Source organism: Carcharodon carcharias, chromosome 32, assembly GCF_017639515.1.
Source record: "Carcharodon carcharias isolate sCarCar2 chromosome 32, sCarCar2.pri, whole genome shotgun sequence".
In the NCBI taxonomy this organism is placed as follows: domain Eukaryota; kingdom Metazoa; phylum Chordata; class Chondrichthyes; order Lamniformes; family Lamnidae; genus Carcharodon; species Carcharodon carcharias.
In genome coordinates, this window is record NC_054498.1 from 21,801,122 (window position 1) to 21,814,869 (window position 13,748).

Consider the following 13,748-nt stretch of genomic DNA (forward strand, 5'->3'; position numbering starts at 1 on the left):
GAGTCAGGAGGTGAGTTACTTACTGCAGGATTTCTAGGGCTAAATTTTGCCCTTGATGGGCGGTTGGGCCCGACCAACTTGGCAACTGGCAGGCAGCCGATTGCTGCTGCTGAAACGGGCCCTGTTGCCATTTTAAGTGGGCGGGCCAATTAAGGCCCGTCCACCGTCACGCTCCAACGTCACGTCCACCGGGAGGCACTGTGAGCTTCCTGTGCGGGGGGGGGGGGGGGGGGGGGGGGGGGGGGGGGGGGGGAGAGAGAAGAGAGGAAGAGAGGAAGAGAGAGAGAGAGAGAGAGAGAGAGAGAGAGAGAGAGAGAGAGAGAGAGAGAGAGAGAGAGAGAGAGAGAGGAGAGATTCCCCAAATGTGAGAGTGCTTTCTTTCACGCATGCACATGAAAGAGCGCACATCTTCCCGAGGCAAAGTGCTGCCTCAGGGAGATCACTGAAAGGTTTTCAAACTTTAAAAATAGAAAAATAAAAAAATCACTAACACGTCCCCCTCATGTGACAATTTCACACAAGATGGTATATGTTAATAAATTGCACAAAAACTTTTTTTTTAAAACCGACATGAAACCTCATCCTGCCAGTGGATGAGGTTTCATGTGTTATCAGAAGCCCGCCGGGGCTCCTGGCCTGCCCGCCAGCCTTAAGGTTGGACAGGCAGGGCCTATAATTGTTTTAATTATCCTGTCAATGGCCTCAATTGGCCATTGACAGGTCGGCAGGTGAACAGCTGATCACGCTGTGCCCCCACCTTCCTGAAGATTTAAATGGGGCGGGATGATATCAGGGATTCCCCCCAACATCATCCTGAGTCAGCGAGTGCGCCTCGCCTCCTTCTCACCGACAGAAAAATTCAGCCCCTAGCCTCTGACCTGCTCTTGTAGCCACAGCATTTATATGGCTGGTCCAGTTCAGTTTCTGGTCAATGGTAACCCCCAGAATGTTGATAATGGGGGATTCAGCGCTGATAATGCCACTGAATGTCAAGGGGTGATGGTTAGATTCTCTCTTGTTGAAAATAGTCATTGGCTGGCACTTGTGTGGGCGAATGTCATTGGCACTTGTCAGCCCAAGCCTGGATATTGTCCAGGTCTTGCTGCATTTAGACATGGACTGCTTCAGTATTTGAGGAGTCACGAATGGTGCTGAACATTGTGCAATCATCAGCGAACATCCCCACTTCTGACCTTATGATGAAAGGTCATTGATGAAGCAACTGAAGGTGGTTAAGGCCTAGGACACTATCCCGAGGAACTCCTGCAGTGATGTCCTGGAACTGAGATGACTGACCAACAACCGCAACCATCTTCTCTCGTGCTAGGTATGACTCCAACCAGTGGAAAGCACCCCCCCCCCTGCACTGGTTCTCACTGACCCCTGTTTTGCTAGTATGTTATCCCTTATTGCTGCTGACAACTCAAAATAAAAAAGTTAAAAATCAGTGGGGAAATAAGTTCTTTGAAGTGATCTTCAATATTCAACAGATTTTTAAAAAACAAAATTCCTTGCGCCATACAATAAATGATTGAACACACTCCATAAATCCACTGAAATTACAAGGTGAACTTGAAACCGACTAGAATTCTTGGTAGGCTCAATGCTCACTATGTCCAATTAATGCAGAACAATAATCAAAGCCAAGAGAATGTTAAATTATATTGCAAACAAACATGAAGTAGTAGGAACAAAACAAAAACAGAATTACCTGGAAAAACCCAGCAGGTCTGGCAGCACCGGCGGAGAAGAAAAGAGTTGACGTCTCGAGTCCTCATGACCCTTCGACAGAACTAGTTCTGTCGAAGGGTCATGAGGACTCGAGACGTCAACTCTTTTCTTCTCCGCCGGTGCTGCCAGACCTGCTGAGTTTTTCCAGGTAATTCTGTTTTTGTTTTGGATTTCCAGCATCCGCATTATTTTTGTTTTTATGAAGTAGTAGGATCTGGAGTGCAGCATTTGCTTCCTTTTCTTTCCTTTGCTGTTGCCCCTCTGCCTCTTTTTATTCATTCACAGCATGTTGGCTTTGCTGCCTGCCCAGCATTTATTGCCCATCCGTGGTTGCCCTCGAGAAGGTGAACTGTCTTCTTGAATCGCTGCAGTCCATGTGGTGTAGTTACACCCACAGTGCCTTTAGGAAGGGAGTTCCAGGATTTTGACCCAGCGACAGCGAAGAACGGTAAGATATTTCCAAGTCATTATTAAGACATGACTCAAAGTGTGACATAACTTGATGGGAGTTGATGCCATCTTAAATGAATGGTAGCAAGCTCCTCCCAGTCATTAACTTCAATATTGCTACACTTCAAGTCTTTGAGACCTTTTCTTAGTCCTCCTCTGGAACGCTGGCTATTTGAGAGTTGAGGAAACAAGACCTGGGGAGGGGGGAGACACTTTTCAGGCATCTGGACATATGTCCAGTCTGTTAAAGTTGATTTTGCAAGAGTTTTGCCCGAATGCTTGTGGAGCTGGCTTCAAGAACAACACTAGCATTTATTCAACTGTCCTCCCTTTGAATCTGGAGGATCCAATGGAGGCATTGCTGATGGATTTCTCTAGCACTTTTATGCATCACTGATACACATTCCATGTCTCACTGCAACATAGAAAACAGTGTGGTGATGACATATACTCTGTACACCAAGATTTTTGATGACTTGCCAAGGTCTTTGTTGCCAAATACTTAGTGTAATAGTTTGCAGAAGTACGCACGTTTATTAATGAGGAAAAAGTAATTCCAGAAAATTGATTGATTAGGACAGAGAGATACACGTTTGAGTTTCACACTGGTGATAAATTGCTTTGCTATGTAATGTTGCTTTCACTTCAGTTTTCTTAGCATCAAATTTCTCTCAACAGTCTGGCAGCAGCTTCTGTAAGCATACTATGTCCCTTCTGTTAACAATCTGCATTTCCTCACTTTCTACTCTTAACCCCCATGACCAGAGAACTAACAATTATTCTAAGCACGGTACCGCTATTCAAAAAACAATCCCAATAAAACATGTTAATGATGAAACTGACAACAATAACTCAGCGGTGACAACGTGGAACTCACTACCACATGCAGTGGTTGAACTGAACACCACAGATACATTTAAGAAGCTAGTTAAGTACAAAGGATAAAGGAATAGAATAGGATAGGTTGATAGGGAGCTGAGATGGCAGGAGGCTGAATAGACCCACTGGGCAGAATGACTTATTTCTGTGCTGTAAATTCGATGTAGTTCCTAATTCCAAATTAAAGTGCTGAGAACTATTTAGAGTTCCATTCCATTAATACCAACAACCTGTCAGTTGACTAACCAATTAAGGCTGTTTTCCTGATAAAAAATATCAAACCCCTTTAAAACAATGTAATAGTCACTCATTTGGAAGAATACTGTTAGTAAAGAGCTTAAATTCTACAATCTGTAACGCATTTATGTAGATATTGGTACCTGCTAATTGATGCAAATCTATTTTAACACTATAAATACTTTACCAAATCAAATGTAATTAGACTGGCAGCACTTTGATACCTTAAGGATTTGATAATATAGATTTAGAGCAACAACCTGAAGTAAGCACTTTACTCCATCACGCAGGTTGTCTCCAGCCACTGCTGCATAGAAGGCTTTTTTTTTGTTCTTCGCAAGCCACTGCTGGTATTTATCCACGCTCAGGTTAATGTCACTTACTGTTTGCTTTCGTGAACCCTAACAAAAAAAAACAGTAACACAATAATCATATGGACAAGTTGAACTGGACTACTTTGCACATTGCTAAACTTTACTTCTACTTCAACAAGGGATATTCTACAACTTTCCCACAAACACTGATAACATGTAAACTCTTGAAGTTCTAATTTACCAGTTAGCTTTGCTTCCTTCTCTCATCCCCCGACCCTCCCCAGTAGCTGGAAATAATCAAATTTGGCCCATCACAGCATCAGAGTTTAAATGAGAGTTTAATGCAATGATGTCTGCACCTGACTTTCAGACGTCAGTTTTTTCAATAGCCTTCAGGAGTAAAAGCTTAACTAATTTTTCACCATGCCAATCCAGAAATATTAGTAAGAGTTGTAGCACCTAATCCCAACTGAAACATGTAATTTACCACAGACCAGGGATTGAATCTGTGATACACTGAATGGTGCAATTCCTTGGTCGCTTTTCTGTCACTGTAAAGGCTAATAGAGGGTTCAACCGAAGAACCATCTTGCTACAGTAATAAATGCTTCAAGAATTAAATGTGTGACCATCTGGTTGGGAGTGTAATTTTATACCATTGACACTAACCTGCTATTCCCAAAATATTATTTTATCCATACAAAAAAATTAATTTACTGGAAAATCATCTGTTCTCTTGTCTGGCATTAAATGCAGTAACAGAATTAAAATCGTAAGTACAAACTTTAGAATTCTGTTTATAAAATTGTGTTCAAAATACAATGCACACATTTAAATTTTCAAAAAAAATTAACCTGATAAAATGTTACCCATCACAAGTTCAACTCCACAAAACCCCACAAAACAAAAAAAAAATCATTGTCCCATAAGGCAGGAGTGAAAACAGCCCAAAAGCTTTTCCCTCATACAGCAAACTTCATCTGTGCTCTTTCTCAGATTCTGCTAAGTCCAAGACCTCATTCTGGGTCCAAAGCCCAGAATACCTGGCAATTCTATTGAAACTCAGATATCCAAAAGAATGAACAGCCCAAGTAGTGGCACGTGAAGACAGGAAATGAGAGGCAAGCGGGGTCACAATAATGGCCCAGATCTTCCAGTCTCTGGATGGTCAGAGTTGGATATACACTGGAAGATGCACCACAGAGTGCCTCGGAAGTGCCAATGCAAGGACTCCGTGGGATATGCCCGGGATGTTTCAATTTCCAATGGGCAATTTCCCTGCTCCCCAGGACCCTCCGAGATAGATGGTAGATGTTGGAGGGTTCCGGCTCAGCTACTTGGATGGTTACCCAATTAGACAGAAAAAAATCGTCCAACTTCTAAGTAACTATACAACTGACAAGCTCCCTTTCCACCCTGACTCTTCCCCATGCACTACCCGTCTCCACCTTGCCACCCTATCTACATCACTTGCCTCACACACTCATTCACTAATATACTGAAAAGCTATTTAAATGTTCCGAAGCTTTTCAGTGTGTTAGTAAATGAAGACCTACCAAAATATGGTAGCTAGTGCTGTATAAAAGGGTGTGGAGCTTGGTCTCCCCCGAAGATCCTGCACTACAAAAGACTCAGAACAGGTACGCTCCACATTTCTGAAGAGATCCGGTTTGGAAGTCTAGGGCAGATATGTGAACTCCATCTTTTCTCAAAATAGGAGCAGAGTGACATTCCAATGGAGATCGTCATATCAGAAGATTTGGTCCATTATATGTGGAGCCTGAACTTCTAATACATGCTCATACCTATAACGTGCTTAAATAATCTCATTCAACCTCCATATGCAGACATCAGGATACCAAATTTGGTAAAGGTGGCAGGGTCTTCAGTCACCTCTAATATTTCCTGAAACTCTTTCTTCAAGTATCTTCATCTTTAAAAAACCTCTTCAAACCTTCTCTTAAACCAAACTGTCAGTCAATCCTCATACCCCTCTCTTCCTGGTTAAAAATCCATTTGTTTACACCCATCTTTGAATAGTCTCAGATGTTTTATACTTTAAACACATATGCAAGTTGTTACTGTCCCTTTAAATTTCACATTTTCAGTCTTGTAACTCTCCCCAAAGTACTAACATGCTGACCTTGCTATCGCTACATCCTTGGTTATTTGTCTGCTGAAGCATGAGAAAATAAAACCTCAACAAAACCTCAGATTCTAGCACCTACTGTGCATGCACATCAATGCTCAATTACAAAGCAAACTTTACTTCTGTATTTACTTCCGTCTCAGAGTGGCTACAGGACATTCTGAAGGGAGAGGGCGAACAGCCAGCGGTCGTGGTACATACTGGTACAAACGACATAGGTAAAAAAAAAGGGATGAGGTTCTAAAAGCAGAATATAGGGAGTTAAGAAGTTGAAAAGTAGGACCTTAAAAGGTAGTGATCTCAGGATTACTACCAGTGCCACGTGCTAATCAGAGGAGGAATCGCAGGATATATCATATGAACACGTGGCTGAAGAGATGGTGTGTGGGCAGGGGGGGGGGGTTTCAGATTCCTGGGACATTGGGGCCGGTTCTGGGGGAGGTGGGACCAGTACAAACTGGACAGGTTACATCTGGGCAGGACCGAGACTGATGTCCTGGGGGAAAATTTGCAGTAGTGGTTGGGGAGGGTTTAAACTAAAATGGCAGGGGGATGGGAACCTATGCAAGGAGTCAGAGGAGAGGGAATCAAGGACAAGAACAAAAGACAGAAAGGGGAATAAGAAAAGTGACAGGCAGAGAAATCAAGGGCAAGAATCAAACAGGGCCTCAGCGAAAAATAATGGGAATGGACAAGTAATGCTAAAAAGACAAGCCTTAAGGCTTTGTACCTTAACACAAGGAGCATTCGCAATAAAATGGATGAATTAACCGTGCAAATAGATGTAAACAGGTACGATATATAGTCGGGATTATGGAGACATGGATGCAGGGTGACCAGGGATGGAAGCTGAACATCCAGGGGTATTCAGTATTAAGGAAGGACAGACAAAAAGGAAAAGGCAGTGGAGTTGCATTGCTGGTTAAAGAGGAAATTAATGCAATAGTGAGGAAAGATATTAGTTCCGACAATGTGGAATCTGTATGGGTAGAGCTGAAAAACACTAAGGGGCAAAAAATGTTAGTGGGGGTTGTATATAGGCCCCCAAACTGTAGTGATGTTGGGAATGGCATTAAACAGGAAATTAGAGATGCATACAATAAAGGAACATCTGTAATTATGGGCGACTTAAATCTGCATATAGATTGGGCAAATCAAATTAATAACAATACCATAGAGGAGGAATTTCTGGAGCGTATACAGGATGGTTTTCTGGACCAGTACATTGAGGAACCAACTAGAGAACAGGCCATCCTGGACTGGGTATTGTGTAATGAGAAAGGAATAATTGGCAATCTAGTTGTGCGAGGCCCCTTGGGGATGAGCGACCATAATATGATAGAATTCTTCATCAAGATGGAGAGTGACATAGTTGATTCAGAGACTAGGGTCTTGAATCTTAATAAAGGAAACTACGATGGTATGAAGCATGAGTTGGCTATGATGGATTGGGAAACGTTACTTAAAGGGATGATGGCAGATAGGCAATGGCAAACATTCAAAGAGCGCATGGGTGAACTACAACAATTGATTATTCCTGTCTTGCGCAACAGTAAAACAGGAAAGGTGGCCAAACCATGACTTACAAGGGAAATTAGAGATAGTATTAGATGCAAGGAAGAGGCATACGAATTGGCCAGAAAAAACAACAGACCTGAGGATTGGGAGCACTTTACAATTCATCAAAGGAGGACCAAGGGATTGATTAAGAAGGGGAAAACAGAGTACGAGAATAAGCTTGTGGGGAACATAAAAGATGACTGTAAAAAGTTTCTATAGGTATGTGAAGAGAAAAAGATTGGAGAAGACAAATGTAGATCCCTTACAGTCAGGAACAGGGGAATTTTTAATGGGGAACAAAGAAATGGCTGACCAACTAAATACATACTTTGGTTCTGTCTTTACAAAGGAGGACACAAATAACAAACTAGAAGTGTTGGGGAAGATAGGGATTAGTGAGAGGGAGGAACTGAAAAAAATCAGTATTAGTAGGGAAATGGTGTTGGAGAAATTGATGGGATTGAAGGCCCATAAATCCCCAGGGCCTGATAATCTACATCCCAGAGTACTTAAGGAAGTGGCCCTAGAAATAGTGGATGCATTGGTGGTCATCTTCTGAGATTCTATAGACTCAGTAACAGTTCCTGCAGATTGGAGGGTAGCTAATGTAACCCCACTATTCAAAAAGGGAGGTAGAGAGAAAACAGGGAATTACAGACCAGTCAGCCGGACGTTGGTAGTGGAAAAAATTCTAGAGTCCATTATAAAAGATTAATAGCTGAGTTGGAAAATAGTAGCAGAATTGGACAGAGTCAGCATGGATTTATGAAAGGGAAATCATGTTTGACAAACCTACTGGAATTTTTTGAGAATGTAACCAGTAAAGTTGATGAGGGGGTTTATTTGGACTTTCAGGAGGCTTTCGACAAAGTCCCACATAAGAGATTGGTGTGTAAAATTAAAGCACATGGGATTGGTAGTGTATTGAGATAGATAGAAAACTGTTGGCAGACAAGAAACAAAGAGTAGGAATAAACAGGTCTTTTTCCAAATGGCAGGCAGTGACTAGTGAGGTATCGCAAGGATCGCTGCTGGGACCCCAGCTATTCACAATATACATTATTGTGAATAGGGAGCTAAATATATCTCCAAATTTGCAGATGACACAAAGGTGGGTGGGAGGGTGAGTTGTGAGGAGGATGCAGAGATGCTTCAGTATGATTTGGACAAGCTGAGTGAGTGGGCAAATGCATGGCAGATGCAGTATAATATGGATAAATGTGAGGTTATCCATTTTAGTAGCAAGAAAACAGGAAGGCAGAATATTATTTGAATGGCTATAAATTGAGAGAGGGAATGTGCAACGAGACCTGGGTGTCCTTGTACACCAGTTGCTGAAGGTAAGCATGCAGGTACAGCAGGTGGTAAAGAAGGCAAATGTTTTGTTGGCCTTCATAGCGGAAGGGTTCGAGTACTGGAACAGGGCTGTCTTGCTGCAATTGTACAGGGCTTTGGTGAGACCACACCTGGAATAGAGTGTGCAGTTTTGGTCTCCTTATCTGAGGAAGGATGTTCTTGCTATAGAGGGAGTGCAGCGAAGGTTTACCAGACTGATTCCTGGGATGGCGGGACTGACATATGAGGAGAGGTTGAGTCGGTTAGGATTATGTTCGCTGGAGTTCAGAAGAATGATGGCGGGAGGGGGGGGGGGGGGGGAGATCTCATAGAAACCTATAAAACTCTAACAGGACTAGATAGGGTAGATGCAGGAAGGATGTTCCCAATGGTGGGGGAATCCAGAACCAGGGTCACAGTCTGAGGATACGGGGTAGACCATTTAGGACTGAGATGAGAAGAAATTTCTTCACCCAGAGAGTGGTGAGCCTGTGGAATTTGCTACCACAGTATGTAGTTGAGACCAAAACATTGTATGTTTTCAAGGAGTTAGGTATAGCTCTTGGGGCGAAAGGGATCAAAGGATATGGGGAGAAAGCAGGAGCAGGCTATTGAGTTGGATGATCAACCATGACCATAAGGAATGGCAGAGCAGGCTCGAAGGGTTAAATGGCCTACTCCTGCTCCTAGTTTCTATGTTCTATTACATAAAGTATGTGTAATGAGGTCAAGTTCAAATGGATCTAGCATGAATTTACTCAGCCAGTTTCAAGTCAGGGGCTGAGCAACCTCAAATTTAAAGCCATACTTTCCAAGTATGCTTCAAAACACAAGAAACAAGAGTCTGTATTCTTGGAAATGATGTCAACAAGCCTGGGCATTGGAGGAAAATCATCTGCATACCCTAGGTTGAGGCAGGTTCTGCTGTCATCAGCACAATGATTTGGCATTAAACACCTTTAAAAAGGGAATGACTTCCCATAAGAAAGGAGAATGGTCTATCAATTGTTAGAAAGCCCATCCCAAGTTTGCTCCTGCAGGCAGTGTTCAGTGGAAGCCCTATAATCCAAGATGCCATTTGCTACATCAGCAGGTCCTCCCATACAAAATCTGGTAGACCCTGTATATGGGGTAGGCTTGGAGTTTTTGTGAAAAAGAGACATTTTTTGTTGAAGCTTTTCATCTTACATTATCCAGGACAATTAAAAAAAAAAATACCAATGTTAGGAGAAACAACATACTTATACTGTATGAGAAGAGTGCTGATTGGTTGGCAAGGGGACTCGGATTGGTAGAGGTGTTGCCTTGGAGAATGCACCAGTTGATGGTGACTGACAGTTAACTGCCAAGCATTGTTTGAAATTTAAACCAGGTAGCTCGACACTAATTCCCCTGGGAATGAAAAGGCGTAAGTGGGGCCATCATACTTATTTTGTTCAGCTGAAACAGGCGCAACGTGTACATGTTCTTTCTGTCTGCAAAGAACAGAGCCCTGTGTATTAATATATGTAGCTTCCAATGCCTGTAAATATGTCACACCACAAGCCTGATTGTCAGTGTAATTCTTAGCACACCGAGTGTTATTTAGCAAATGCTGCCCAATCGTGGAATCACATCTAATGTTGGACAGGTTTTAAGTTTTGCAAGCTCAGGCTGGTTGGGTATGGTCTGTACCTTAACAAAAACAGAATTACCTGGAAAAACTCAGCAGGTCTGGCAGCATCGGTGGAGAAGAAAAAAGTTGACGTTTCGAGTCCTCATGACCCTTCAACAGAACTGAGTGAAATTAGGAGAGGGGTGAAATATAAGCTGGTTTAAGGTGGGGGGGGGGGGGTGGTGTGGAGAAGAGGAGAGAAGTGGGGGGGGGGTGGTTGTAGGGACAAGTAAGCAGTGATAGGAGCAGATAATCAAAAGATGTCATAGACAAAAAAGAACGAAGAGGTGTTGAAGGTGGTGATATTATCTAAACAAATGTGCTAATTAAGAATGGATGGCAGGACACACAAGGTACAGCTCTAGTGGGGGTGGGGTGGAATAAGACTAACTGGGCATAAAAGGTATAGATTTAAAAATAATGGAAATAGATGGGAAAAGAAAAATCTATATAAATTATTGGCAAAAAACAAAAGGAAAGGGGAAGAAACAGAAAGGGGGTGGGGATGGAAGAGGGAGTTCAAGAACTAAAGTTGTTGAATTCAATATTCAGTCCAGAAGGCTGTAAAGTGCCTAGTCGGAAGATGAGGTGCTATTCCTCCAGTTTACGTTGGGCTTCGCTGGAACAATGCAGCAAGCCAAGGACAGACATGTGGGCAAGAGAGCAGGGAGGTTTGGGTCTTTCTTGCAGACAGACTGCAGGTGTTCTGCAAAGCGGTCGCCCAGTTTGCGTTTGGTCTCTCCAATTTCACCCCTCTCCTAATTTCACTCAGTTCTGTTGAAGGGTCATGAGGACTCGAAACGTCAGCTTTTTTCTTCTCCGCCAGACCTGCTGAGTTTTTCCAGGTAATTGTTTTTGTTTTGGATTTCCAGCATCCGCAGCTTTTTGTTTTTATGATCTGGACCTTGCCTGTTGTGAACAGCGGAAGGGACATGCTGTTTGATATGATCCGCCAATCTTTGAGACGTATGGCCTACATACCTAATATCACATTGGCACTGAAACACATACACCACATTACTCATTTGTGCGATAGGCAGAATGTCTTTTTGGCTTGACATCAGCATCATGTTAATGGCGAATACCGCTCATGTTGCTACCATAGTAGCAGCATGAAACAGCTAGCTTCACCTGTTGCTCAAATTTTTAAAGATACCTTGCTCTTCCAGAGTAATTCTGAGGTAGTAGACTAGGCACTTTACAGGGGTAAGTGATGGCCTTGAGCCCATTCATGAGTTTGGTATTGCTATTTTCTTGTGAATTATCCTGATGAATGCAAGATGAAAAGCTTCAATAAAAAAATCTCTTTTTCAGCAATATTCAGGCCTGGAGTTACGAAATCTAGGAATCCATGGATCAATACAGTGTGAGTATCAACGTTAACTCTTCCTCTTAAATTGAGAGAATGATTCTCACCATAAAAAGATACCCATAGGAACTCTCCCCACCCCAAACCCATCAGAATATTGTTAAGAGGTTACATAAGTATCCTGGACTCTCAGCAAGTAGCATACCGGGAGTTGAAGGAAAACTTTCATGGCATATTCTCTCAGAAATCCCACTTTTGGAAATGACCTAGACTGTCTCCTGTCTATTTATGTGGCTACATCTGAGCCTTGCTGAGGGAGTCCATCTAGTTCTGTATTCTTGTCGGATATCAACTGACCCTTTACAATCTTCAATACGCATCTGAAAGTTATTTGGACAAAAATCTGCATTTAAATGATTTGGGGTCGGGTCTAAAATTTGAACAAACAAAGCAAACACTTCTGTCCAAACCTCTCTAATGGAGACATCCCCTCATGATGTGGAAGCACTGGTGACCAGTGACACTACTAAGACAGCTGTAGCCACAGTTCCATGAGATTTATACCATAATATGGTGTAATTATCCTATGAGTATGTAGGAGGTTAGAAAAAAAACATTGAAGCATGATGGTTTACAAGAGAAACATATATCCATGATTCCTAAAAAAAATCATATTTACTGCCAATATGATCTATTTGGCATTGCAGAAGTTAAAAATTCATCAAAATTGCACCACAGAAATCTGTCATAGTAATTACCATAAATACTTGACTACAGATGCAGAGACTAAAATTCTTGGTGAAAGAAAGTGTTAAATCCAACAAGGCTGGCCTGGACAAAGGTGACCCTGTCAATACGATACACTGTGGCCTGGGGGGGAGAAAAAGAAACAATAAGCTATTTTTTGGGGGGAAAAAAATCATGAAATCAAACATAGGACTACTGAATGTTTCCATTTGGAAAAAATTAGAATACAGTAACTGCATTACGTGATATATTATTCTCTCAATTGTAATTCTAACAGTTGTGACTAACCTATCTTGAGAATAGTTAATGGCCCAGCTTTTGCTGTTGGGATGAAGGGACAGTGTTCAATAGTGGCTTTAAAGAAAACTGCCCACAAAGATTTAACACGTTCTATGATATAAATTTTCCCTTATTACAATGTCAATTTTATTCTGGCACCATTTTTATGGGATCTCGAACATCCAGGAACACAAGTCATCTAGTAAGTTAAGCAACCGATCAGAATGAATTTTCATACGTTAAACCAGGAAGTGAATAACACCAATTAGCATGAACTTTTAGTCCTTTTTAACTATAGGGAGCAAAATAAAAGTTGGGATTGAGATAGAAGCTAAATTATCAAACAGAAATTAATATTTAACATTTTTGACATGTTAAAAATCTATGGAATCATCATCATGGAATAAAGGGAATGACACTTCAGGCTTCTAAGATTAACTTTTCATGGACAGAGCAGTTGTTCATCAATAATTAATAGTGTACTAGGTCCTAAAAATTCAGTTACACCTCATTCAACAAGGTTCAACATTTTCAATGGTTTCTACAGCAAGAATAATGTTGAAAAGTTGATGGATATGTCAAATCACTGATTCCAGTGTATCAGATCACAATTAAGGGTAACCAGGAACCCTTCCTTTCTTCACTAAGATCCTCTTCTGAACCAGCAACATTCAAACATTCCAGCAATGTTTGGATGTTTAAGACATCAGATGATGCAGTATTGGTTCGATTGTAGGGTACTCTCAAGCCTCAAATGCTACATTACTCAAGAGGCAAAGCAACAGCTGACTTTAATACGGAAGCTGTCCAACAATTTGACTTATTTATCAATAAATAAAAATGGACTTTGCAAGCCCTTCTGCTTTTCAGAAGTTGCAGGTTCACATTTTCATGTTGATAATTATACTGTATTTCCCTACATTTAGAAAGGCATATATGCTACCTTAAATGCTTTTTTAATCTATGCAGTAGGTCAAGTTTTAGCAAATGTTCAATGCTAAATTACTTATGACACTTGTGTTCTCCTTGGCTCCTAAATCAATTTTGTTCAGCACAAACTTCATTCTTTCAGATTGCAAGACTATTTGTTTCATCTAATAGCAC

The 13,748-nt window shown here is 41.6% G+C and overlaps 1 protein-coding gene and 1 long non-coding RNA gene across 4 annotated transcripts in view; one reads left to right on the forward strand and one right to left on the reverse strand.

Moving 5' to 3' along the window:
• The window catches only part of LOC121272035, a 105,084-nt gene that overhangs the window by 53,870 nt on the left and 37,466 nt on the right, over positions 1-13,748 (forward strand). Inside the window, exon 4 of one of the 2 annotated variants that reach the window (XR_005941839.1) lies at positions 11,624-11,675. The exons of the other annotated variant lie outside the window; for it this stretch is intronic. This is a non-coding gene — a long non-coding RNA (uncharacterized LOC121272035). The remainder of the gene's footprint in view (positions 1-11,623; positions 11,676-13,748) is intronic. 2 annotated transcript variants of the gene reach the window in all.
• Positions 1-13,748, reverse strand: part of slc12a1 (solute carrier family 12 member 1) — a 126,114-nt gene that overhangs the window by 29,941 nt on the left and 82,425 nt on the right. For both annotated transcript variants that reach the window (XM_041178415.1, XM_041178414.1), the window contains exons 14-15: positions 12,377-12,488; positions 3,558-3,698 (exon numbers count right to left, since the gene is read on the reverse strand). In XM_041178415.1, the coding sequence (XP_041034349.1) occupies positions 3,558-3,698; positions 12,377-12,488 (253 nt within the window). The remainder of the gene's footprint in view (positions 1-3,557; positions 3,699-12,376; positions 12,489-13,748) is intronic.